General features: G+C 40.2%; 1 protein-coding gene across 1 annotated transcript in view; it reads right to left on the bottom strand.

Moving 5' to 3' along the window:
* Positions 1 to 237: 237 nt before the first annotated feature.
* The window catches only part of LOC147422807 (uncharacterized), a 78,022-nt gene continuing 52,701 nt past the window's right edge, over positions 238 to 25,558 (bottom strand). Inside the window, exons 2-3 of the mRNA XM_086503202.1 lie at positions 872 to 1,069; positions 238 to 791 (exon numbers count right to left, since the gene is read on the bottom strand). Coding sequence (XP_086359328.1) covers positions 371 to 791; positions 872 to 1,069 — 619 coding nt within the window. The 3' untranslated portion in view covers positions 238 to 370. The remainder of the gene's footprint in view (positions 792 to 871; positions 1,070 to 25,558) is intronic.

Genomic DNA, 25,558 nt, shown 5'->3' with positions numbered 1-25,558 from the left:
CTTTGTTGTCTCTCAACTCTTGAGAGCATAGATCCAAGTGTGGGACCCGTGCCTATATAACGACCTGTCAAGAACCCCAAGCACTTTGCACATTGTATATACGAGTTTAAGACATCACTAACACACGCATCATATAATGAAATCTTTCTTCTTCCCCCTTTAGCAGCCAACGAGCTAGCATGAATTCTCTCAGACAATTTTATACTTGGAATTTGTGCCTGCTCCCATGGACTCTTATTAGCCTAACCAAAAAATTGTAGTTGAGTAATTGAACATGGTTTTTCTTGGATAACAAAGAAATAAAATATAAACTCACATTCTTGTTGATGTCTCCCCAATGCTCAATTTGTTGTTCCCACCATTTAAACCATCATTGAAGTGCTTCTAAGTTCTCTTTTGGAACATGAATCAACCACCAATCTTTGGTATGCCTTGCGTTAATTGTAGCCTCTTCTACAGTTGTTGAGAGTCTCCATGCTTCACACATTCCAATGTGCTCATTTTTCTTTGGTGCAAGCACAAATATTCTTGTGTACTTTTGCAAGCTCTGCTCCCAATGGAAAAGGCAAGAGCGCTCTCTACCTTCCATAATATTACGCGGGCCGCCATTGTACACTATCCTTATTGCCAACCAGTTTTCCCCTGCCTCATCTGGCATGAACCCTACAAAATTAGGCGGTTCTTGCCCACATTGAGCAATGGTACCATTCAAACTTTCCCAAAACAATACTTGAGACTCCTTGTCCTCCTCTTTTGCTTCAAAAATTGCAATAACCTGCAACGCTCGCATTCTGGATAAATATGATGCAAATGTTAGGACAAACCTTTTGAAGGATAAATATTTCATATTTCCAATTAGAAAAAAACTTACCCCGGATCATACATGGAACACGACATTGTTGCCCATCCATCTATCCTATGTGTATGATCAAAGTGAACCCAAGCATTCCTCAAGTCCCCTTGCCCAATTCGTCTCATTCGATTTACTAGGTCCACACCTGATGCAGGACCTTTTGTAGACATCTTGAAAATGTAACATTTTTCTCTTCCATTGCCTTGTCTTGGGAATCTACTGCCATGTAAAAAGGGAAACATACAATGTCGTTGTAGTTGCAAAATATTTTCATATCCTTCACCCATCTAAACAAATTGCTCCGCCTTTTCTTTGGTTATTAGACCTTTAAATCTACATGCAATATCCATATTCATGTGAATGACATAACATACCAAAAGAAGAAACATAAGACACATGAATCCATGCATACCCGTTGTTTTGCACTAGTGGCATCATCTCCTCCAGAAAACCAAGTAAATCTCGATCAGTTGTGACTTCTTCACCCTCTCTCGTTAAAGATTCAAAACAACATTTGTCGAGCTACTAGCATTAGTATTTTTCGTGGTCCACCTTTCTCTATTTTAAGAACAATGCTAACCAAGTTTTGCACTTTTGCTATATTGGCTCTTGATGTGCCTGGTTGAACACTATGCTCATGATTTCCAATATAAAGTACCATTCGAGTCATACTCTCATCCAAAGGGAAAACATAATAGATCATAGCCTTGCATACATCAATGCATGTCATGGTTTTTTTGGCAATAGTGACATTAAATTTTTGATTTACCCTCAACGGCAGGATATCCCTTGCTTACCTGCCTATCCAAGTGACCATGAAAACAGCTGTCATTGAAATTCTTCTCATTCATGTAAAATGGACAAGAGAGGTAGTGGCATTGTAGATTCCCAAGGCAATAACTTAGCCTCACTATACAAGCTATTTTCATATTTGTTGGGATGTCCGTGTCCAGAGATGACTATCGTGTTTTTGCTCCATTCCTTCCATTCTCTTCATTTCCCAAAAGTTGCCAAAAACTCAAAACACAAACAACCATTATAGGTGGTGGGAAGTTCAGCTACCTGTAGAGGATTCCCGCACATCTTTAACAGCTTCTTAAGTTGAGGTGCCCCTTCTCCATTTTGTATCCAATGAACAATTGACATAGATGGACTACCTTCCATTTCTTCAGATTCACCACCATCAAGTTGCAATACTTCCACACACGCTTCTCCATCTGCAGCTCTCATATCATCTAGCTTTGTTGTTGTGTCCTTTGTGCAGTTTATCTCCATGCTCTCGCTATCCAATACATAAACACACTCTGTGGTGTGTAATAACAGATATTTGGTTGACAAAGAACCATCAATCAGGTAGTGTTCATTGCCTTCATGGTCACAATGCGGAGTAATAGAAAGCTCAAACAAACTATCGTATTCTTGAAAAATTGCGTATAGTCCGTGAAAAACAAATGAAGGAGGTAACAAAATTTGAAGATAGTGAGAGATTAGCAATATGTTACCATTGTGCAATGGAATATCAAGTGTGACATTGTCATCAGCAATGTGCCAAGCGAGCAACACAGAGCTTGGAGCACTCATGAGAGCTATGGAGTAACACACTATAGATATGGAGCACCAAAGAGCTATGGAGCAACACAGAGCTCTGGAGCTAAGAGAGGAACAAAAATGAATGTAGTTCACATAATGCAATAAGTGGGAAGGTCTCACAGAATAAATTGAGTGATTGTGTGATCCCAAAGCAAGAGAAGGAGCTTCATGAGAGTAAGTTCTTAAAACCATGTGAAAGTTAATTTATGAATGGATGTGTGTACTTTAAATCCATGCATATGATGATAGAAACAATGATGCTTGTAGGATTCAAGCAAGAGACCCACAGTAATAAAGAATTGGATTCACGTACTACACCCTCTTCTATGGAGCATCAAGTAAGCGAAGGAACTGACGAGATTGAAGCTAGTAAGAATGCCACAAAAGCTGCCCAAGGTACACAGTCCAATGTGAGGACTACTCAAACAACCACAGGAGCTACTTCTTCTCCTTTTGTTGGCACCTCCTAGCACCTCAAGTGATCCAAAGTGGATGAATGAGGTTGAGGTCTCTTTAGAGTCTACTACCTCCTTTTTTGCAGAGTCCTCTCTAGGTCGAGAGAGTTGGGAGAGACGACCTATGACACGTTCTGTTGGTAAGTTGTCTCAAATGAATTTGAATCTAAAGTTACTTGCATGTAAATATTGTTAGAAAGTTACCACTATAAATAATGGTTGCAAGATTCCAGGACCAGACTTTTGTTGATGCTCTACTTGTTGATGTGGCCCAAATTGATAGATTTGCTCTAATTAGGTAAATGCAATGTCCATGAAACATTAAATTTAGTATGTTTTCCAATATATGACTATAATTTTTTTTTTAAATAGCATCAACAAGTTTTTTGCCACTCAAAAGACTCATCTTTATAGCAAAGATGGAGTGCCATGTCGCGAGGTAGCTCGATTGATATTTGCATATTTTCCTACGGGTTTATTGGTGGACACCCTTGGTCCTATCCCTTGGGGTAAGTAAAACTTTATTATTTTAAAGGGTGACAAGAAAGTAACTTGTCTTATTCACATTTTGATTTTTTAGAGGGCATGACTATTCCCAAGTGGAATACTTTCTCTTCGGGTTTGGTAAGGTGTTGCATGGATCTTGCTTGCGAGTATTTGGCCGACGAGGGCTTCTTGGTCACCATGTACTTAGCTGAGCACATAGTGGAGTTCCTTGTGGATGCATCAAGAGTGGGGCTTGTGCTTCATCCTACTTGGATGCTTATGTGTGACTCCAAGGCATATTGACATCCCTTCACTAGAGAGGTGGTAAGATCATTGATGTTTTAGTATAACTTGTTTTTATTTATTTTATGGTAAGCTTCTAAATTTAATAATATCATATTTACAATTTGTATATTCAAATACTTGATCTTATAATGTGTCTTTGGCATCGTGTTGGTTAAGCTGTGCCGAGCTACGACAGAGAGAGTGGAGAGAAGATTTTGGAGAGGTTGTTGTTTCCAGCATACCGTAGCTATGTATTAGATGATTGTATTTTCCCCACAGAAGTTGATGGTGAAATTTTTAGAGGTGGTGCGGAGAGAAGTAGTGCATTTTTTCGGTAAGTCACTTATCTTGTATGATGATGATTTGAATGGTCCTTGTATTAATTAAGTTTGACACATTGTTTCCACCACTTACAAGAGTAATGGTGTTTATTTCTATGTTGGTGACATGGTCAGGTGGTTGCTGGCAACATTCACAGAGCGTTGCGACTATGTCTTGGATGTGTTTGCAGGGTGTGGTGGTTTGGGGAAGGCAAGTGCAGAAGACCTGAGACATTGCATGTGTTTAGAGTTAGATGATGTACTCTATGAGCAATGTCTTTCTCCCATAGTTTGTGGACCCGTGCCAAGCTAAGAGGGAGGAGATTGTTGTGAGAATATCCATACATTTGATTTTGTTACTACTATGATCTACGGATTATGTACTTCTTTTACATTTTTTTGGGGTGGTAACAATGTGTGACTACATGATTGATGTCACTATGTTTGGAATGTCTCTATGTTTGGCATGCCTCTTTGTTGGTTTGAGAAATATTTAAGATCACCTTGTGAGACTACCTGTCATACTTTCAATTCCTTTTTAAAGAGCATACTTTTTCTCTAGGTGGTAGCTAACACAGGTTTTGTTTGAAGCATTTTTTGTTAGTCTTTTCGTCCTTAATCTCTTGTAGAGGCCTTTGTGATAAATGTGGAGAGATACTTTTTGGAATTCTTAGGCTAAAATGAAGGAAACTCTTGCAAAAAAAAAGTTCTATACTTGAAAAATTTGGTTTGGGATTCATATTGTTTACTTTTGGCCTATAGTTTGTGTGCAACTTTGTCTTCGACAAGCTCATTTAGGCCATGTTGCACTGCAAAAGAACAGAAAAGTAGTACAAACTTATATGAAGGGTTTTTTGTTAGTCTTATGTGTGTGAGAACGTTCCTAATCTCTTGCAAAGGCCTTTGTGATGAAGGTGGAGCGGTACTTCATAAATTTTTTAAAGCTAAAATGAAGGAAACTCTAGCATTTTTTTTTTTAACTTCAAACTTTGGTTTTAAATTTATATTTGTTAACATGTAGCCAATAGCTGTACGTAAATTTTATCTTGGACAAGCTCATTTAGGCCATGTTGCATTGCAAAAGAACAAAAAAAAAGTACTAATTGCAAAAGCACAAAACACGAAGCTCGCAAAAAATAAATCCCCTTTCCAATAGTCCTCCATGTAGTATTGTGGATTTCCTTCAAGCGCATCAATCCCATAGGCAATATTAGGGTCTATATCTTCCCAAGGGATGTGTCGTGCTTCACAGCCCCCGATTCAGTTACGTACAGCCCTTGGAATCCTAAAACTAGTCTTTTCTTAGGTGGGGAGAGAGCTAGAATTAGTAAGTCCAAAGGGTGAGTGTGAAGGGGATGGTGGAGGACTTGAGGAACTTGTCCCACATGCCCTCCCTTCACTTGAGATCCTAGTTTTTATGTATAAGGTAGTGTTAGTATTATATCATAAGACTCAGGACTAGGGCTTGGGCCTGGGCTCGGGGCTTGGGGGAATCATCTTGATCCCTTCTTTTTAGGATAAGGGATAAGGTTTTTTTTAATTTAATTTTCAAAATTCTTTTGGTCTCAATATTCCCGAGTATTTTTTTAATTATTTTTATTTTTATTTTTTTCAAAAAAAGTTTTTTCTGAGGATAATGTGGCCGCATGGACGTCGACCTCCCACGCCCACACAACACCTCCTAGGAGCTTTGTCTAACCTCCGTGTAGCTAATTAACTGTCTAACATAGAATTGCACACTCACATGCAGTCAACTCTACTGCTCACTATCTACTCTACTTCTCACTTTCTACACTCACTAACAGCTCTACTAACACCTGCACAATACAGATCTGGCAAAACTAACAAAAACAAGTACAATGTAGCACTAATAGAGCTTACAACCACTAACAAAATCTGACAAAAACCTCCTTAAACTGCCCATTGCAGCCACTTAACAATTCTCACAGAACTTTAAAAAAAGCAGAAAAACAGATGGAAGAAAGGCTTCCAGAGGTAGCACTGAGTGCTCCTCAAGCTTAATGCAAGGTTGTCCCCGACAGTGGCGCCAAAAATGTACGCTTTGCCGTACATATTGAAGGCTGGGAACTTGCATGTGAACTGTGTGCGATCCTCAAAAGGCTGCAAACACACAACTAGAGATTCCTAGCAAGCTCAAAGAACAATGGTGTGTCATTCACCTCTCAATTCTTCCATCATGAAGGATTCTATGCTACGAAGAAGAAGGAGCTGCAGCCGAGGCCGCGCTCTATCACCTCACCATCGCCGATGTTGCTGCAATGCTCTCTCTCTCTCTCTCTCTCTCTCTCTCTCTCTCTCTCTCTCTCTCTCTCTAGCATACACACACACATACACGAAGGAGAAGGAGACATAGATGAAGCAAGAGCACTTCTTAGTTTACACCTCAAAGAATGAGGATTTTTAGGTCAAATGGACCTTTTATAAGATTTTGGTCGATCGTTGCAAAACTACTGTAAAAATAAGATAAGTGGTGCGCCTCTCATCAGCAATCACTTACACACCTACTGGAACGACAAGACCGGTCCATGACTCAATTAAATAAATAATATGCGTCCATCGAAGGTGACAGGGTGTCCGTGCGGGTTAACATATTTCCAATGGACGATCTTTTGTCACCAAAAGTAACTTGAGTCTGAACCATTGAAGAGGGTTCCTAGACCTGTCTCTTTGGGAAAGCATGAACTAATACAAGAATTCTATACGTCCCTAATTCTCACCTTCCAATAGAGAGAAAATCCAAATACCTTTTTCCCCATAGCTTTCAGGGGCACGTATATTTGGGACTTCTGGACTCTTGGCACAATGAGTCTCTACTTTTGCTTCTCTTAATAAGAGGGAGTGGAGAGTTTCTTGACTGATCAAGACCACCCATCCTTGACTAGAAAAGTGAGCCAGCCCCCTCTTTCCACCCCACACTCACACTTTTTAGCTCTTTTTCTAATTACTACCACATGATTGTTCAAAAACAAAATTCCTTTTTAAGGTTCCCATCACAAGTTTATTTTAACAGTCCTTTAAGCATGACCAAAGCAGCACCAAAACAATATTTTCTAGAAGAAAACAACATAAGACCCTTCTTCAAGAGTTCACTCCTTTTGGTGAAAGTTTATAGCTCTCGGTGTCTTTAGTTGCCCATACATCTAAATTGTCATGCAATCTAGGCACAAACCCGTAGTGACTAACTTAAAACCTGGACACAAACCTGCAAGTAATATATTGCATTATGGGCACAAACCCGCAAGATTTGTGCACCCATAAGCACTGCTTTAGGGTTCACTCTGCTAAGCCCTCCTCCTTGGATATCAAAGGGATTTTTGACTATATTTGTATAGGATTTTGAATGAAGAAGGTTCAAGAGTTTTCCTACTAGGTAAATATTTCTTTTCAATTAAATCGGTATATCCTCAAACAGTCCTTCCATATTAATATAACTTAAAGGAATTTAACAAGTTCAACTGATACGGTGTCAAATTGGGACTGACCCAATGTTTAGGTAGTTTTCTCTTTCCTAATTACTCATGATGCATTGAACAAAAAGGAAGTTTCCTACATGTTCTTGAGCAATAGCATCACTTTGTGGGATAAGTGGCATATCCTCATTCATCAAGGCCTTTTGTTTGCCTTTACCATCATTGGTTTCGGCTTCGTGATTGTGTGATCCACCATAGCAAGTTCTCTTGGGTGTCATCCCCACTACTAGATACTTAACTCAATTTGATAAGTTTGTAAACTAAAGTATAAAGAACCCAATGGAAGTAAGGTAATTGATTTTGAGTCTCTCAATACGAACAATTTATGGTTAGATATATATTACTTCAACATATGCTTTGACTAATTCTATCATAGCCTTATGATACACATACACTATAACCCATGCAATATTCTCACTTACTTGCATTTGTGGATGACCATAATACAAATTTGGCAAGCTTTGTGCATACTAAGTTTAGGCTAAGCACCTCACTTACCACAAGTAAATGATGATTGATTTTTAACTTCCTTTCTCTCAATTTTTAGAGACTTGTGTAGGTCAATACAATTCAGAGAATAATGAGAATCATAATCATGAATTTGCAAGAAAAACACATGATTTGTTTTGTTTCCATCTTGCAACATCTTGAGGAATCATAGATTAGAGTATAATAAGTAGAGTTTCCATTATATCCAAGCGAGATTTAGATAGATAAGAATAAGAATATTAGTAATAGATTGGGAATTCTCAAGAAGAGAAGAGATTAGAGATGTAGAATTGAATTGATGCAACAAATTTACATTACCGGATTGTGCCTAGGAGTTTTTGATCTCTCAAATCCTTGTAGAAGCTTCATCAATGAGTACCCATAGCAACAGAGTCTCCCTATCTCCAATTTGTGTTCAAGTATGTGTAAAACTGAGTGGAATGACCTTTATATAGATTTTTGAGGTTCCTTGTTGCCCAAATCAGTCCCATACCTCCCCTACTCTCCCCCTCTTGCTAAAATCATGTGTAGAGGTGTCACAAGCTCCCACTTAGTCATTAGGGGTGTCTCTCTTTACCATTTTGGGTGATACACCTCATGTACTTACCCATGCTTATAGTCAAACCATACCATAAGAGATGGGTCCATGGCTATGGGTCATTTATGGGCATTCATGGACATACATTCACATGCACATACACTCACATGCACATGCCTACACATACATACCTTAGACTTTAGTAATTAATTTATTAACACTGCTTCAAAAATTGCTAAATATTGTAGGTGTGTGCATCTCACCTTAGCTTGTCATCTTCAAGCTTGTATTTTAATAGCAACTTTCAGAATTAAATTCTAATAAGCTAAGATTACTCTAGAAAATTAATTTTCATCCTAGGAAACTATTTTTATGGAAATTTAGGACGGGGTAGATTTAGACAAGACGGTCGCGTATAGGTGGGTGCAAGCACCTCAAAACTTACTATATTTGGACAAAGGTGAAAAAAAGTAAAATTTCATTTTTGAAAATCTTACATCAATATATTCATCATTAGTACATCAAAGGTCGAAAAACTTCCAAAAATAGAAGCTTTTTATTTATGGCCAAAATGGCATGATAATAATCCTTTACATGGGAATCCCCTCTGCAAGGGTGCCAGAGACCTTACAAATACCAAAACGACATTAGTTGGTGAGTCGCCCGCCTTTTCAAATTCATTAAGATTCAACCTGAACTGGGCAGTTTCATATGCAAGCTTCTTACAGATTATAGAGATAGTGTTGGCAACCTTGTTGAGGCCAACTATAAACATATCAGAAGTCAAATCATGGTAGTCTTGCATAATTTTTGGAGTGATCCAAGGTGTTTCCATGCTAAGCCATTTAACTAGCAAAAGACTAACCTTTTGTAAAAAGACTGCCTTAAGCCTTTCAATTAGATCTAGTAGGATCTGTTGCTCCACTTGGAGCTTTAACACTAGAATGGTAACCTAAGAGGACATAAAAGTGTCCTTTCAGGGTTTTGGGAAAAATTTCCAAAACCATATTAGATCCACTCATTTTGAAAAATCCTTTCATGAGCTTATAGTTCAATAACTACTACATATGGAAAAAATGAGAAACTTGTAATTTTTCTCATCCCTTGGTCACTACAAGCCTCCAAAGTTGATGGACCAGTGCATTTTGCCCAAAACAGCAATTTCTTGCGGTTGATTGCATATATAAGAGTGGGGATTTTTGTAGGACATGAGATAAAATGCCCCGTTAACTTCATTGGGTTGGTGACCAAAACATATGGTTGCTTTTACCTCACTAATTTTTTTTTGGGCAAAAAAATAGGTACAAAAAAGTTGCATTTTTGCCATTTTGCGGACCTATCATCAAAGTTTCTATAGTCACGCTCAATACAGATACTATATACATGTTTTCTTAGTTCCCTTTGGGCCTTTGGATTAAAAAGGAGCCATGGAGCATGTCAAAAGGATAATGGATCTCTTACAATTGGAACCTTGGGGGAAATGGTAAAGTGCTAAATACAGCAAACATGAAAAAATTGGGTTTAGCATTATGACCTCTAGAAACCCATAGAAACTACTCAATATCTAGCCAAGTTTGTAGTCTATGATTAGATATGGTTACTACCTACAAAATACACACAATTGGCCTAAGAAACTAGCAATATTGAGAAAGTTATACTTGCTACTCTAAAATGTATCGTATTCTTCAGCAAAATCAAAAAACTCAACCATCATCATATACTATGCTATATAGCATATTAGGTCCCCCAAAACTCAAGGAAGATTAGCTTTATGTTATATATTACACTTACACAATCAAAATTGAATTTGGATATCAAGAAAGCCCCCAAAAAAATCATAAAAGTGCTAATTTTGGCCAAAAAAACAGGATTATGCAATTCTTGTAAATTGGTCATAACATTCAATTTTAACACTTAGCTCTCCCTACAAGCATCAAAACATGTTGAGAACTATGAAGGCCTAAACTCTAGCCATCTAAACCTCACAAACATGAAGTTTAGAGTGGTATAGTTGCCAAAAATTGAAAAAAAGCCAAAAACAGGACCCGTTTTTTCACACAGTTTAGGTTCAAAAATGTTGTGCAAGAGTAAGGTTAATGGTGAGATCGATACTCCAAAAAAAATGCTAAGTTTTTTTCAGCTCATAAGGCATCTTTGTGGATATATAGCACCTAGAAATCCATTCTCATACTCTTCAAATAATTCAAGCAAAATGGTCGTTGAACACTACACAAAAGTGTCCAAGGACATAAAAGTGTCATGTTACCATTCTAGTGTTAAGGCCAAGTCGCTCCAAACAATCCAGTAGTGTGTTCAATGCCATCTGAGGATTTGAAGGCTCCATAGGTATGTGATTCAGACCCATTCCAAAAAAATCTCAAAGAGAAGATTCATGTATGATAGCTAGGTTTGTCATACAAACATGTGATCCCAAACTTCCAAATTCCTTGCAGTAGGTGGTGAAATTATCACATTTACACCCCATATTAGGTTCATGTCTCAAAAAATAATTAGAGAAAACAAACCCTTAATAGGATCAGAATACTTCCAACCAAACACAACATATATAATTACAGAGTGATTACCACAAACCAAACCAAAGCATTAAAAAGATATCAATCTAGGTGAGAAGAAATCCAAAATTTTATTAATGAAATGAAAATGAATGAAAACTCTAGTACAATCCCCTATTCTGCTTGGTAAAAAATGCCTCCCGATCTCATTGACAACTATCTGGAAGGTCACATTTTTAGGAGATGTTTAATAGGTAGCCCACAACCCCTTCCTTTCGTAAAGCTTCTAGATTTTCCTCTTCCAAAACTGGACTCAGCTGAAGATGAGGGGGTAAGAAAGGAAGTAAAAGAGGAGTTTGAGTTAAAAGTGTGTTGGGTCCCTTTTGTGAGGGGGACCCAACATCCTCAAAGTTAGGCTTCAGAAGACCCAAAATTGTTTTAATCCCTTTGTAACAACCATACATGGTAAGGAGCATCCCAGGTTCATTAGCCCCGAGCTCTTTGAGCATATCCACCATGAGAGTGCGGAATTGTATGAAAGAAATTTGTGCCAGCACCAACTCCTTGGCTTGTCCTCCTAACTAAGAGCAAATGAGAGTAAGATGAAAGGAGGCAGGCTTCTCTGGGAATATTGTTTCCAAATTGTTGAGAGCAACCCAAACAGCATGGTCGAACCATATAATGCTTGACGTGCAAGAAGCTTTTGGGTCGAGAAATTTGCAAGCACACTTGAAATACGGTCTATAAATGGTCCAGACCGATTCAACATAGTATTCAACATTGTTTCTTTATGAATTCCATGAGACCTTTGGTTCTCACATGTAGACATCATTAGAGCCACATTTCTTAGAGTCCAAAAAGTTCATGTTGAACGGGGCTTTAATCAGCTCACCATTGTCCAAACATTGCACTCCTTTAGCCGAGAGTCCTCCATTGTAACAACAAGTATATTTGCCAAAAATACCCATGTCTCAATTGAGATGGGTGCCAAAAAACCTTTATTTAAGGGAGGAACCAAGGCTTATGTTCTACCCCCAAAGATTCAACCTCCACATATCGTATAGGTAGAAAGGGAAATATTCTAGACACTTTAGGTACCATTTCCAAGAGTGACATCTCAAGAAGAGAACATAAGTCTTTTTTATTTACCAGCATTAGACATAACTCTAATCACAACTCCCACCGCATGTGCAATGTTAGGTCTTGTAGCCACCATGGCATACATGAGACTACCACAAGTTGAAGCATAAGAAACCGTAGCTATCGCGGCTTTTTCCTCAATAGATTTGGGACAGTTGTTCTTGTTAAGTTTCAAATATGCAAGCAATGGAATACTCAAAACTTTCCCCTTCTGCATGTTGAAATGATCAAGAACCTTGTGCACATACTCTTTTTGAGAAAGGTACAACAACCTCTTCTTACGGTCACGAGTAATGTGCATACCCGAGATGTGATTGGCTTCACACATTCTTCCATGTCAAAATGACTTTTTAGCTTGGTTTTCAAGCCAACAATGTCCTTCTTGGAATGACCAGCAATAAGCATGTCATCTACATAAAGGATAAGCATAATAATATGTCCATTGGGTTGTCTTTTCACATAAAGACAAGGATCCTCATTATTGTGCTTATAGCCTAGGGAATGCATAAATGCATCAAACTTTTGATACCATTGTTTGGATGATTGCTTCAAGCCATAGAGACTTTTCAGAAGCTTACAGACCAAATCTTCCTTGCCTTTTAGCACAAACCCTGTAGGTTGCTGCATATAAATCTCTTCCTTGAGATCACCATGTAAGAAATTTGTAATGACATCCATTTGATGAAGCGCCATATCTTTAGTGGCAACCAAAGAATGAATGTTCACTGGAGAAAATATTTTTTGGAAACCAACACCATATTCTTGCTTGAAACCTTTGGCCACTAAACAAACTTTGTAGTTGTCAATCGTTTTCTTGTAAACCCATTTACAGGCAAAGCTTTCCTACCTTTTGGCAACAGAACAAGTTCCCATGTTTTGTTCTTCGCAATACTGTAAAGCTCCCTCTTCATAGCATGTTCCCACTGAACCTTATCATTGGCTAGCATATCCTCTTTGTAATAAGAAGGCTCACCACTATCTGTCACCAAAACAAAATCCACGCCTCGAACAAAACGTTCTGGCGGATATGAGACTCTTATATGTGGAGCCATTCGTACCATCAGAGGCCTCATTTGAGCTACGGTTTAGGAGCTGCATTTTTCAGCTCTCTTTTGGTAGTTTGTACTGTAGAGCTTCCATAGCCATTACAAGTACCATTGTTGCAGTCTCTTCCATATACAAGAGCCCACGGCTCATTTGAGAGTGTGTAGCCTCTTTTAGAGTGGCCTCATACACACACATAAAGTGTGAGTTTGACGGCATTGTCTTCTTCAACTTCAAGTACAGATACAGGTATAAGTACAGGTACATAGAGTGGCTTGGTTAGCTTCCTCTGTGCTTCTTGGCCTCAATTTTAGCTTCGCCTACAAGATTGGCATCAACTCACAGGCTGCAAGTTTCAGTGCTTGCGATATTCTAGTTCCAATGGGAGCAGTTTTTTATGTGTACATCCATATGTTGGCTAGTGTTTCAGCTCTTTTGAGAGCAGTTTGACTCCCTGCAAGGATATTTCTTTGTATGCACATGCTTTTGATGCATGTTTGAGCGTCATGAACAGACTTGTATGTCTTTGTGGGTACTGCCATTGTACGCTTTTGTGGAGCCATCTTTTGGCTAGTACGGCAGTCCCAACCATTTTTGAGACTTGGTCCGGATGATAGCCATTTTTGAGACTTGGCTATACGTTTTGTTGCATAACCTACACTGTCGAGGGTTGATAACGTGAGGTTTTCATTCAGCTAGGGTATTCTCAAATGTGAAGATACCTTCGGTGATACAGGTAGCTGGAGCATCCCTTTATGAGGCCTCGCCATAGGACATGTATAGAGTGGTATAGGTGCTTTTCACACCGAGTTGGCGGTCCATAGTTAGTTTGACAATTTATGCACCTCAATTAGTCTCTATACAGTGTGTTTTTGAGAGGCATTGCCCTCTTTTATGCTTTGTGAGTGACATACTTGTGATAGGAACTAGGCTATGAGGGATGCCAACGAGGGCAAGCCATGGAGAGCGTGCAGCAGAAGGGATTGAATGAGATCAAGAGAGAGAGAAAAAAATTCGACTCAGAGAAAAAATAACACTATATGCTTGTATTAACTTCAAAAATCCTTTTACATATGTAGATTAAAACCTTCCATGCAAACTAAACTTGGACTACATGTTGTAGAAGAACCATTTCCCACGGGTTATGACCACAACTTGGGCTTGAAACCCAACAATCCCCCCCTCAAGCCCAAACCACTGACTATGGACTTGATACAGACCATGGTAGAGTCCAATCACCTGAAACCATGAGTAGAAGTCCCCCCCCCTTGACTATATAATAGGTGTGTGTGTGTGTGTGTGTGTGTGTGTGTGTGTGTGTGTGTGTGTGTGTACTTCCCTCAAACAACTATCAGTGTGAGACATACCAGAACTAACCAAACAACAAAGGGTGGTCTTACCTTTTTTTTTTCATGGTAGTGTCTATAGCCCGTACAAGACTGTCAAGACAACTAACTATAGAAAAATTGACATCGAACTGGGACAAAATAGGTAATGACATTGACAATCGGCTTTGGAAACCAAACATGCCGATGTAGACTCATCTCGAAGCAAATCTATCTTCGTTGTTGGGACCGTCACTATGTTGTAATCCTTGGCCAAAGATAAATGTTTGCATACATACCAAGATGTGTAGGCATAATACCGACATAGCCGCAATAAGCTGAGCATTTTAGCAAAGCCGCAAAAATATTAATATTGATCTCTAGAAAATTGCATGTTTTGATTGCCGATATTGTCAGGCTCTGGATGTGAGATTTTCCTCTTAATAGGAGGGGACGGACAAAAGCTTGGGTGGCCACTTGGTAAATTTAAACCTTATGTATGAAAAAGGCTTGGCAAGCTTTGATGGAAGCCCAAGAACCAGCATAAAACAACCTGCACCAGTACACAGAATCAACCTGCATCTTCTGGAAACCGTTTTGAGGCTTGACTAAGAATCAAGAAATCATATGGGCCCTAGGCGCTGATGATGAGCCTGCAAAACCGTGGATTTGGTGCAAGTCCAAATTTTGCAAAGTCTCCAGATTAGCAGCATACGCTTTTTTTTCTTCTTCTCTGCGGATATGGTAGCACACAAGGAAGGCTATGCAATGCTCTTGAAACAGTCTGTTGAAGATATCATTTTGTTTCAACCTCCTATGCCAGGCTGCGTTTCAAAACGCTATGAACCTGCCAAAGCCCGCCTACAACCACAAAACTTGTGCGCCAAAATCGTCAACTTCTTGAGATGGAGCAAAAAACGGGACCCGTCTGAGAGCCTGAAGCTCTGATACCAAGTGATAGGAACTAGGCTATGGGGGATGCCAATGAGGGCAAGCCATGGACACTTTGCAATAGAAGGGATTGAACAAGATCGAGACACACACACACACACACACACACACACACACAGAAGGGGGGGGGGGGGGGGGGGGGGGGGGAGAGAGAGAGAGAGAGAAATTTGAAACTCAGAGGAAAAATAACGCTATATGCTTGTATTAACTTCAAAAACCCTTTTACATATATAGATTAAAACCTTCCATGCAAACTGAACTTGGACTGCATGCTATAGAAGAACCGTTTCCCACGGGTTATGACCACAACTTGGGCTTGAAACCCAACAACTTGGTCATTTTGTCTCGTATTTTGGTTGACATAGTCCCAAATAGAAAGGGCACTCTATCGAAATTTTCCCAAAATCTTTTGGTAGTTTATCACCATGTCTACTAGCAAAGACCATGACATTTATGACATAAAGAAGTTTGATGGCACTAATTTTCAGCTTTGGAAGAACCAAATGCATGATATGCTTCTCCAAAAGAAGCAAAAGTTGCCTATTGCCTATGCAGCTAGAACTGAATTTATGCACATGACTCAGCTTCAGTGGGAGGAGTTTGATGAGCTATGCAGGTCTACAAATAAACTGCACCTTGGTGAGTCAGTGTACTTTTCATTGTTAGAATGCGAGACTGCTCATGCTTTATGGCAAAAATTATGCGACACTTACGAAAAGGATACGGCTAGAAATAAGGTTTTCATGACGTGAAAACTTTTCAACCTTCGTATGAAAGAGTCAGCTAGCGTTGCCAGCTATATCAATGATTTTGATTCTCTTTTTGCCCAAATTCGTGCACAGTGCATGACCATTGATAATGAGATGAAAGAAATATTTTTCCTTTGTTCATTGCCACCCTCTTGGGATATCTTTTGTAGATCTATTTTTAGTAACTCTACTCCTAATGGTACGTTGCATGTTTGGGTCTACGCCATGAAGTCTAAAGATGAGACCTTTTCTTGCTTCAAGAAGTTCTTATCTAGTGTTGAAACTCAGTCTGAACAGATTTGCGCTCAAACAATGGTGGATAATATGTCTCCAAAGAGTTTACAGACTTTTTTTGAAGTAGAGGAATTAAGCATGAGTTTACAGCTCCTTATACCCCTGCACAAAATGGTGTTGCAGAATGAATGAATATGACCATACAAGTACTTGATCAATAGATCACCACATGCTTCGTTACAATTTTGTGTACGTTTGGAGTTATGGTTAGGACGTAAAGTGTCTTATGAAAAACTCCGCACATTTGGTTGTGAAGCTTATGCACATGTACCCAAGGAGTTGCGTGCTAAGCTAGATCCTAAGTCCAGGAAATGCATCTTCATTGGCTATGGTGTAGATGGTCATTTTGGCTATCGTTTATGGGATCCGAAAAGTCGATCAGTGATTTGTGGTAGTGATTTTGTCTTTAATGACACTAAGATGCATAGCAACCAGTAAAAGAGGTTGAATTCTAGAAAGTGATGTTTTTCAATGTATCACCTCCTGTCCAGACAGCTCCCGTGCCACTTACTACACAAGCTAGTACGAGTTCTAATCAGCTGCTTTTTACCAGGGTTAGACATAAATCTGCTTATAACTCCCACTACATGTGCAATGTCAGGTCTTCTAGCCATCATGGCATACATGAGATTACCACAAGCTGAAGCATAAGGAAACTTAGCCATTGCAGCTTGTTCTCAGCAGATTTGGGACAGGCATTCTTGCTAAGTTTCTTGCTAAGTACTCAAAGCCTTCCCCTTCTGCATGTTGAAACGATCAAGAAACTTGTGCACATACTCTTTTTGAGAAAGGTACGACAACCTCTTGTTACGGTCATGAGTAATGCGCATACCCAAGATGTGATTGGCTTCAAACAAATCTTTCATGTCAAATTGACTTTTTAGCTCAGTTTTCAAGTCAGCAATGTCCTTCTTGGAATGACCAACAATAAGCATGTCATCTACATAAAGGATAAGCATAATAATCTATCCATTGGATTGTATTTTCACGTAAAGACATGGATCCTCATTACTACCTTATAGCCTAGGGAACGCATAAATGCATCAAACTTTTGACACCATTGTATGGATGATTGCTTCAAGCCATAGAGACTTTTTAGAAGCTTACAGACCAAATGTTCCTTGCCCTCTGGCACAAACCCTTCAAGTTGTTGTATATAAATCTCTTCCTCGAGGTCACCATGTAAGAAAGTTGTAATGACATCCATTTGATCAAGCTCCATATCTTCAATGGCAACCAGAGCAAGCAACATTCTCGGTGTGGTCATCTTGACCACACCACTGGAGAAAAGATTTTCTAGAAATCGACACTATATTCTTGCTTGAAACCTTTGGCCACTAAACGAGCTTTGTAATTGTCAATCTTCTTCTTGTAAACCCATTTACAAGGCAATGCTTTCCTACCTTTTGGCAATGGAACAAGTTCCCATGTTTTATTCTTTACAATACTGGACAACTCCCTCTTCATAGTAGCATGTTCCCACTGAACCTTATCATTGGCTAGCATAACCTCTTTGTAACAAAAAGGCTCACCACTATCTGTCAGCAAAACAAAATCCATGCCTGGAACAAAACATTCTGGCAGATGTGAGACTCTTGTATGCAGGCTGTGTTGACAGTCGTAAATCAACAATAGGTTGGATTTACACATTTGCTAGTTTTTCTATTTCTTGGAGATCCATTCTTCAAGCCTGTACATCCATTTCTACCACAGATGCAGAGTATGTTTCATTGAGTGAGGCATGCAAAGAACCTATTTGGCTTTCTCGCCTAGTGAAAGATCTTGGATTGGAGCAGTGTACACCAGTTCTTGATTGTGATAGTTAGAGTGGTATTGCCTTGGTTAACAAACCAGTGTTTCATTCCAAAATGAAACACAAATTTGACGTGCATAATCACTGTAGTCATGAATGCTTGGAAAATAGGAGCCTTGATTTAGTGAAGATTCCTACGTCGTCAGAGAACATAGTGGATGCACTCACTAAAAGTCTCTCCACCATCAGTTTTAGCACTGTCATGAGTTGATGGGCATTGGGTGAAGAGTGGTTCTCTTCCATTCTTATGGTCTCCCACATTGGCCATCAAGTGGGAGAATGCTAGGTTTAATGGCCATGTGGCCGACCGCCCATCACTAACTGCTACTAACCCTAAGTGTACAACTATACACTTGTGTGAGACATTAACACAAAGTAGAGTGTGTCTTGTGCCTAAGTTCATAAGATAGAGAAGAAAGAAAAGGGACACACAGTGTGTGTTGGCTCTCCCCCTCCAACCTGTGTGTGTGTCTATGGTGGTGTGTGTGTGAGTGTGTGCGTATTCATCTTCCGGCTCCTCTCCTTTTCATATCATACTAGCCACAAGATGGCTCCAAAAGAGCGTAAATGGTATTATCCACAAAGACGTACAAGTATGTCATGATGCTCAAACAGGCACCAAAAGCATGTGCATGCAAAGAATTATAACTAAGGGGAGTCAAACTGCTCTCAAAAGAGCTCAAACATGTCAAAATTGCCAACATATGCATGAACACATTAAATACTGCTCTCACTAGAACCAAAATATCACAAGCATTGAACATGTAGTCAAACTACCAAAAGAGAGCTGAAAAATGTAGCTCCAAAACCATAGCTCAAATAAGGTTTTTGATGGCATGAATGGATCTGGAAGCGGGGTAAAACTCCAGGACACGTACTAGAAATGCTCTTGAAATGCTGAATTTGTTGATGCCAAAGTCTGAACCCTGTTTGCACTCTTGAAAGTGCACACGCGCGCATAAGAAATTTTGGGAATGAAACAGCTATGATGCTAGATGAAGGAGAGGATCCGGGAACACAACGGAAGAGGAAGATGAATATGCACAGACACTCACACACATACCACCGTAGCTACACACACAGGTTGGAGAACGAGAGCCAACACACAATGTGTGCCCCCTTTCTTTCTTCTCTATCTTATACACTTAGGCACAATACACACTCTACTTTGTGTTAGTGACTCACACAAGTGTATAGCTGTACACTTAGGGTTAGTAGCAGTTAGTGATGGGCGATCAACCACATGACCATTAAACCTAACAACATGCAGAGGGGATCATCCCACTCCATGGTGTGTAACACTCAACCAAGACCAACAACAGTTTATACACAATGTGTCTTAAAGTGGTGTGAAATTAGGTAAACATGGACCAAACATGAAACAAATGAGTGTTTTTACAACAAGAATTATGTGAGAGAAAAGGTCATACAAACCAAAGGTCATACGGACCTCCGAGGGTGCAACCTTTGCCACCACCATCGAGATACCAAATAGGTCCAAATAACGCAGCCCAAGAAAGAGAAAAGCCTCAACTAGTGTTGGGACAACAACCTCCCTTACCTCTAGAGAACCAAGAAATTGTGAGATGCATGCAACTAATAGAAACACTTGTGAGTCAGAGAATGTTGCCTTGAACTTCTTACTACAGAGAACCAATACAATCTTATGAGAGAGAATCTGAGAGTAATGTATATGTTGACGAAGGTCATCCTTATTGGACTAGTATAGATGATGTTGTAGAGACATCATATGTTATGCAACCAACAAAAAATCATTATACAATGGACAAAAACACACTCATGTTCATAGAAAACTAGAATCATAAACCTAGAGGTTATCCTCCAATGTCAAGATAGCCAATGGGGACTCCACAAGCGTCCCAACAGGCAGTTCGGTGCTATGAATGTGGAGGTGATCATTGGGCAAGAGTTTGTCCACACAAGGATGAACATAAAAAGATATTTGGATTCTATGATGGATGTAATCGATCATGAAACTTTCCCAAAAATCTTGATAACAAAGGGAAAGCAACAATGAACTTCATTGGGATTTTTTTGTGCTTGAGTGGATTTGAAATTGAGCCTACACTTCCAATTGAAAGGTGGGCATGGGAAACTCCTCCATGTTACCATATACATGTGGTAGTGATGTGTGTGAACACACTAGGACCGCCGGGGCATTTTTTCCCTCTTTAGGAGGTTTTTTCCCCCGTGCATTGTATATACGCCCATCACTCTAGGTCTATCTATCTTTCCAATTGCACACTAAGTAACACACTCTCTATTGTGTGCCTTGAGCTTCCTTCGTCTTCTCCAAGCTGTGTGTGTTTCTCTGCAACCCTAATTCCAACAATTGATATCAGAGCAGGTCACGTCCTCCTGGGCTTAGTCGCCAGCTGCTCCAATACACGCCTGCTCACTTTCTCCAGTGAGCTTTGGCGAGTGTTCGTAGGTCGACAAATATTTTGGGACTCATTTTGGCCTCCGTTTCCACTACAGGGAGTACTGCACAGGCTATTTCGTCAATTTGTGTAGAATTTCTGCATAACAGGTGCCTTATAGTCTTCTACGATTTGTGCTATATAGCACAGGTTGTTCCCGCTCCTTTTCTCCTATTTTCGGGCAGTTTTCACATCAGGTGCAACATTTACCATGGCTGACAACAACAACATAGATGTGTTCAAGATGTTTGCTGCTGAGGACAGGTTGGATGGGGACAACTACCCTATGTGGGCTTATATGATGCAACATGTTCTTGTGTCAAAAGATGTCTGGAACATTGTGCAGGGCATTGATGTACGTCCTGGTTCTGAGGATGTAGGCGATGTTGAGGATGTTGCAGGTCTTGCTACAAGGATTGCAGCTGTTAGAGTTGTTTTGCCTACGGCAGAACAAGCTCGTTGGGATGTTAAGTATGCGCAGGCTCATGCATTGATTGCATTGTCTGTGAAGCGCACCATTGTTCCTCACATCCGTTCAGCAAAATCTACAAAACAAGCTTGGGATATTCTAGCAAGTCTTTATGCAAGCCGCAATGAGGCTAAAATTGCTTTGCTGCGTAAAGAGATGGAGTTGAAGATTATGCATGAGGAATATGATATGGACACTTTCCTTGCTAGTGTCAAGGATATCAATGAGCAGCTTATTTCTGCAGGTGAAGTCATTTCATGCAGTTCCCTTGTGCAGACTATTCTTGATGCCTTACCAGATTCCTACCAGACTTTTGCTAGTACTTAGAGACTGATGACCCAAGGAAATCCTGAAGTTGTCAAGTTTGATGCATTATGCACATTGCTGTTGCAAGAGTCACTTTCTAGAAAAAACAGGACTAGGCAGCGTGCAGTTGAACAGGCCTTTATTGCTTCTCAAAGAAAGGGTGGTAACAGTAATGCAGTCACTTCTTATGGTTCTGCTGCGAGTGGCAAAAATTATGTTCCTAATGCTTCTGCTGGCAGTACTTCGTCTGGAAATTCTGGTGATAAGGGCAAAAAGAAGATGCGTTGCCATTATTGTAAAGCCAATGATCACTTGATCAAGTCGTGTCCTAAGTTGAAGGCCAAAGAGGCTAAGAAGAAAGAGGGTGGTTCCACTGCAAATGCTGGTTCCACTACAAATGCAGCCATTGTTGAGTCTTCTGTGAAAGGATACTGTGTTGCTGATGTTGATGCAGAATGGGCTTTTAGCGCAGAGTGCACTTACAATCCTGCTGTCCATGATGCATGCTTGTCAGTTGTTGTAGATTCACATGTGTGGTATTTCGACAGTGGTGCTACAAAGCATATTACCTCACATCGTGAATTGTTTACCTCTCTCGAGTCTGTCCCTCATGGGAATTTAGTCACTTGTGCCAACAACGCCTCTTATCCAGTTCAAGGAGTTGGAAAGATTGTGCTCACTGCTGCTAATGGTAGTTCCTTCACACTTGTTGATGCACTTTATGTACCTGGGATCAAGAAGAATCTCTTGTCTGTATCCGCACTTGCTAGACTTGGACTTGTAGTCAAATTTGTGGATGACAGATGTACAGTTCATCATCTCAGTTTTGGTGATGAAATTGTTGCATCTGGGCTTTTGTGCCGTGGGCTGTATAATCTCACTTTGTATGACAAGTGTGGACAAAATTTTGCAAATGCTGTTGCAGATTCAAGGGCTATTTCAGATGCAAAACTTTGGCATGCACGTTTTGGTCATCTGAATTTTGCCAGTTTGCTGCATTTGCAGAAATCTGATATGGTTGCTTCTTGGCCGCCTCTTGAAGCACCTGTCAAACATGTTCGTGAAGGCTGTATTTTGGGTAAGATGCAGCGTTCTAAATTTCCAAAGGATGGTTTAGTTCGGGCCACATGCAAGTTGCAGCGTGTGCATAGTGATGTTTGTGGACCCATGCAAACTCCGTCCTTGGGAAATTACCTGTACTTCGTGACTTTCATTGATGATTACTCCAGGCATGCATGGGTATTTCCTCTTAAAGCGAAGTCCAAAGTTTTTATGTGCTTCAAACAATTTCTGGCTATGGCTGAAAATGTCTCGAAATGTACTATGGGCACCCTCCGTTCCGATCGAGGGGGGGAGTATATGTCTCATGAATTTAATGCATTTCTGGCTAGTCGTGGGATAAAACACCAATGTACAGTGCCTTATACGCCTCAGCAAAATGGTGTTGCTGAGAGGAAAAACAGGTCACTGATGGAAATGGCACGATGTATGGTCAAAAGTCAAGCTTTACCGCATTATTTTTGGCTTGAGGCCATCATGTGTGCCACTTATGTACTTAATAGGTGTCCTACGAAAGCTTTGCAGTCTAGTACTCCATATGAAGCATGGCATGATAGAAAACCTTCTATTGAGCACATGCGTGTTTTTGGCTGTTTGGCATATGCTTTGGTGCCACAAGTGCAGCGCAAAAAATTGGATGATAAGGCTGTCAAATGTATTTTTGTTGGTTATAGTGCTGAAAGCAAAGGTTACAGGTTGTATCATCCACAAACAAAACGTATTCTGGTTTCTCGGGATGTAGTGTTTGTGGAAGATTCTGTTCAGCCCTTGCTGTCATGTACTAGAGACAATAATGTAAGCTCACAGGACATTTATGACACTTTGTTGCCTCTTTTCAGTGGTGGAAATACGAATGTAAGTTCCAATGAGGCAAATGTACAGCCTATGGGGGTTTCTAAAAATGTTTTAGATCAGCCTATTACTGATGCAGATGTACATGATGTACTTGATGAGGAAAGGGCTGAAAATGAGCAGGCTAGAGGTATGCCAAAATGGCTGGTGCACACTTTGCGTGACAGTAAATTGGATGCACCTTTGTCTAGTCGTACTCGTTCAGGCTCTCGCCATGCATCTTATGCATCAGATTGTTATGCTTTGGCTGTGTCTAGTTTACATGATGTTGAGGAGCCTCTCTCTTTTCATGAAGCACAGAATTCAGAAAATTGGATGGCTGCCATGCAATCAGAATATGATGCACTTATAGAAAATGACACATGGACTTTATGTGATTTGCCTCCTGGCAAAAAGGCCGTTGGTACGAAGTGGGTTTACAAGTTGAAACGCAAGCCGGATGGTGAGATTGATCGCCATAAGGCTCGACTTGTTGCAAAGGGTTATGCACAGCAAAAAGGCATAGATTTTGAAGAAACTTTTGCTCCCACTTGTTGTATGACTACTGTGCGTTTTCTATGTGCATTGGCAGCTCATTTTGGTTGGGATGTACATCAATCAGACATTGTTACTGCTTTCTTGAATGGTGACATATTTGAGGAAGTTTATGTAACGCAACCTCGCGGTTTTGTCATAAAAGGACAAGAGGACAAAGTGTGCAAATGTAACAAGGCTTTGTATGGGTTGAAGCAATCTCCTCGTGCTTGGTATGAGAAAGCTGACACTCATTTGGTCAAACAAGGCTTTCGTAACAGTCCAACAGAAAGCACATTGTATGTAAAGCGTGAGGGTGATGTATTTCTCATCGTGGTTCTTTATGTTGATGATTTGTTGATCACTGGACCAAATGAGAGACATATTGCTGACTTTAAGGCTGATTTGAATGCTACTTTCAAGATGAAAGATTTTGGGCTGTTGCATCATTACTTGGGTATACAGTTTAAGCAGTGTGATGGTGGTATTGCCTTGTGTCAGAAAAGTTACATAGAGACATTGCTATGTAAGTTTGGACTTGAGGATTGCAAACCTATTGCCACTCCCATGGAAACAGGTTTGAAGTTGAGTCTACATGATGCTGGCGATCCTGCTGATGTCACTCTTTACCAAACTGCTATTGGCTACCTCATTTATGTATGCAACACGAGGCCAGATATTCAGTTTGCAGTCTCACAGGTCAGCAGATTTATGCATAGCCCAGGGTCTAAGCATTGGCAGGCTGTCAAGAGTATTTTCCGCTACCTTAGTAGCACTTTACATCTTGGCTTGTTTTATCCCAAGGGGGGCGCCAGACTTACATGCTTTTTCGGACTCAAATTGGGCTGGTTGTTTTGACACGCGAGTGTCCACAAGTGGTTTTTGTTTCATGATTGGCAATTCATGTATATCATGGTTGAGCAAGAAGAAACCTACTGTGGCCACTTCGATTTGTGAGGCTGAGTACAGGGCAGTCTTCACAGCTACGGTTGAGAGGGTATGGCTCAGATGCCTTATGGCTGATTTGGGTGTTGGACAGGACACTGCCAACACTATCTACATTGACAGTCAGAGCGCATTGGCAATTGCGAGGAATCTAGTTTTTCATGCTCGCACAAAGCACATTGAGGTGCATTACGACTATGTCAGGGAGAGGCTCTCAGCAGGAGAGATCAGCTTGGCTTATGTGCCAACACAGGACAACCTTGCAGATCTTTTCACAAAGGCATTGTCTCGTGAGAAGCTTGAAGCTTTCCGCAAAGCTTTGGGCTTACTCCCCTTTGTGGAATGATCCTGTCCTCAGGGCATGGCACTTCCCTTTACTCATGTGCCAGCTCTTGTTCACCGCATCACTCCAGGGGGGATTTGTTACCATATACATGTGGTAGTGATGTGTGTGAACACACTAGGACCGCCGGGGCATTTTTCCCTCTTTAGGAGTTTTTTTCCCCCGTGCATTGTATATACGCCCATCACTCTAGGGCTATCTATCTTTCCAATTGCACACTAAGTAACACACTCTCTATTGTGTGCCTTGAGCTTCCTTCGTCTTCTCCAAGTTGTGTGTGTTTCTCTGCAACCC

This window comes from Adiantum capillus-veneris, chromosome 27 (assembly GCF_014529385.1).
Source record: "Adiantum capillus-veneris isolate H3 chromosome 27, ASM1452938v2, whole genome shotgun sequence".
Taxonomy (NCBI): Eukaryota; Viridiplantae; Streptophyta; class Polypodiopsida; order Polypodiales; family Pteridaceae; genus Adiantum; species Adiantum capillus-veneris.
The sequence above is the reverse complement of the archived record's forward strand: the minus strand, read 5'-3'. Positions and strand labels throughout refer to the sequence as shown.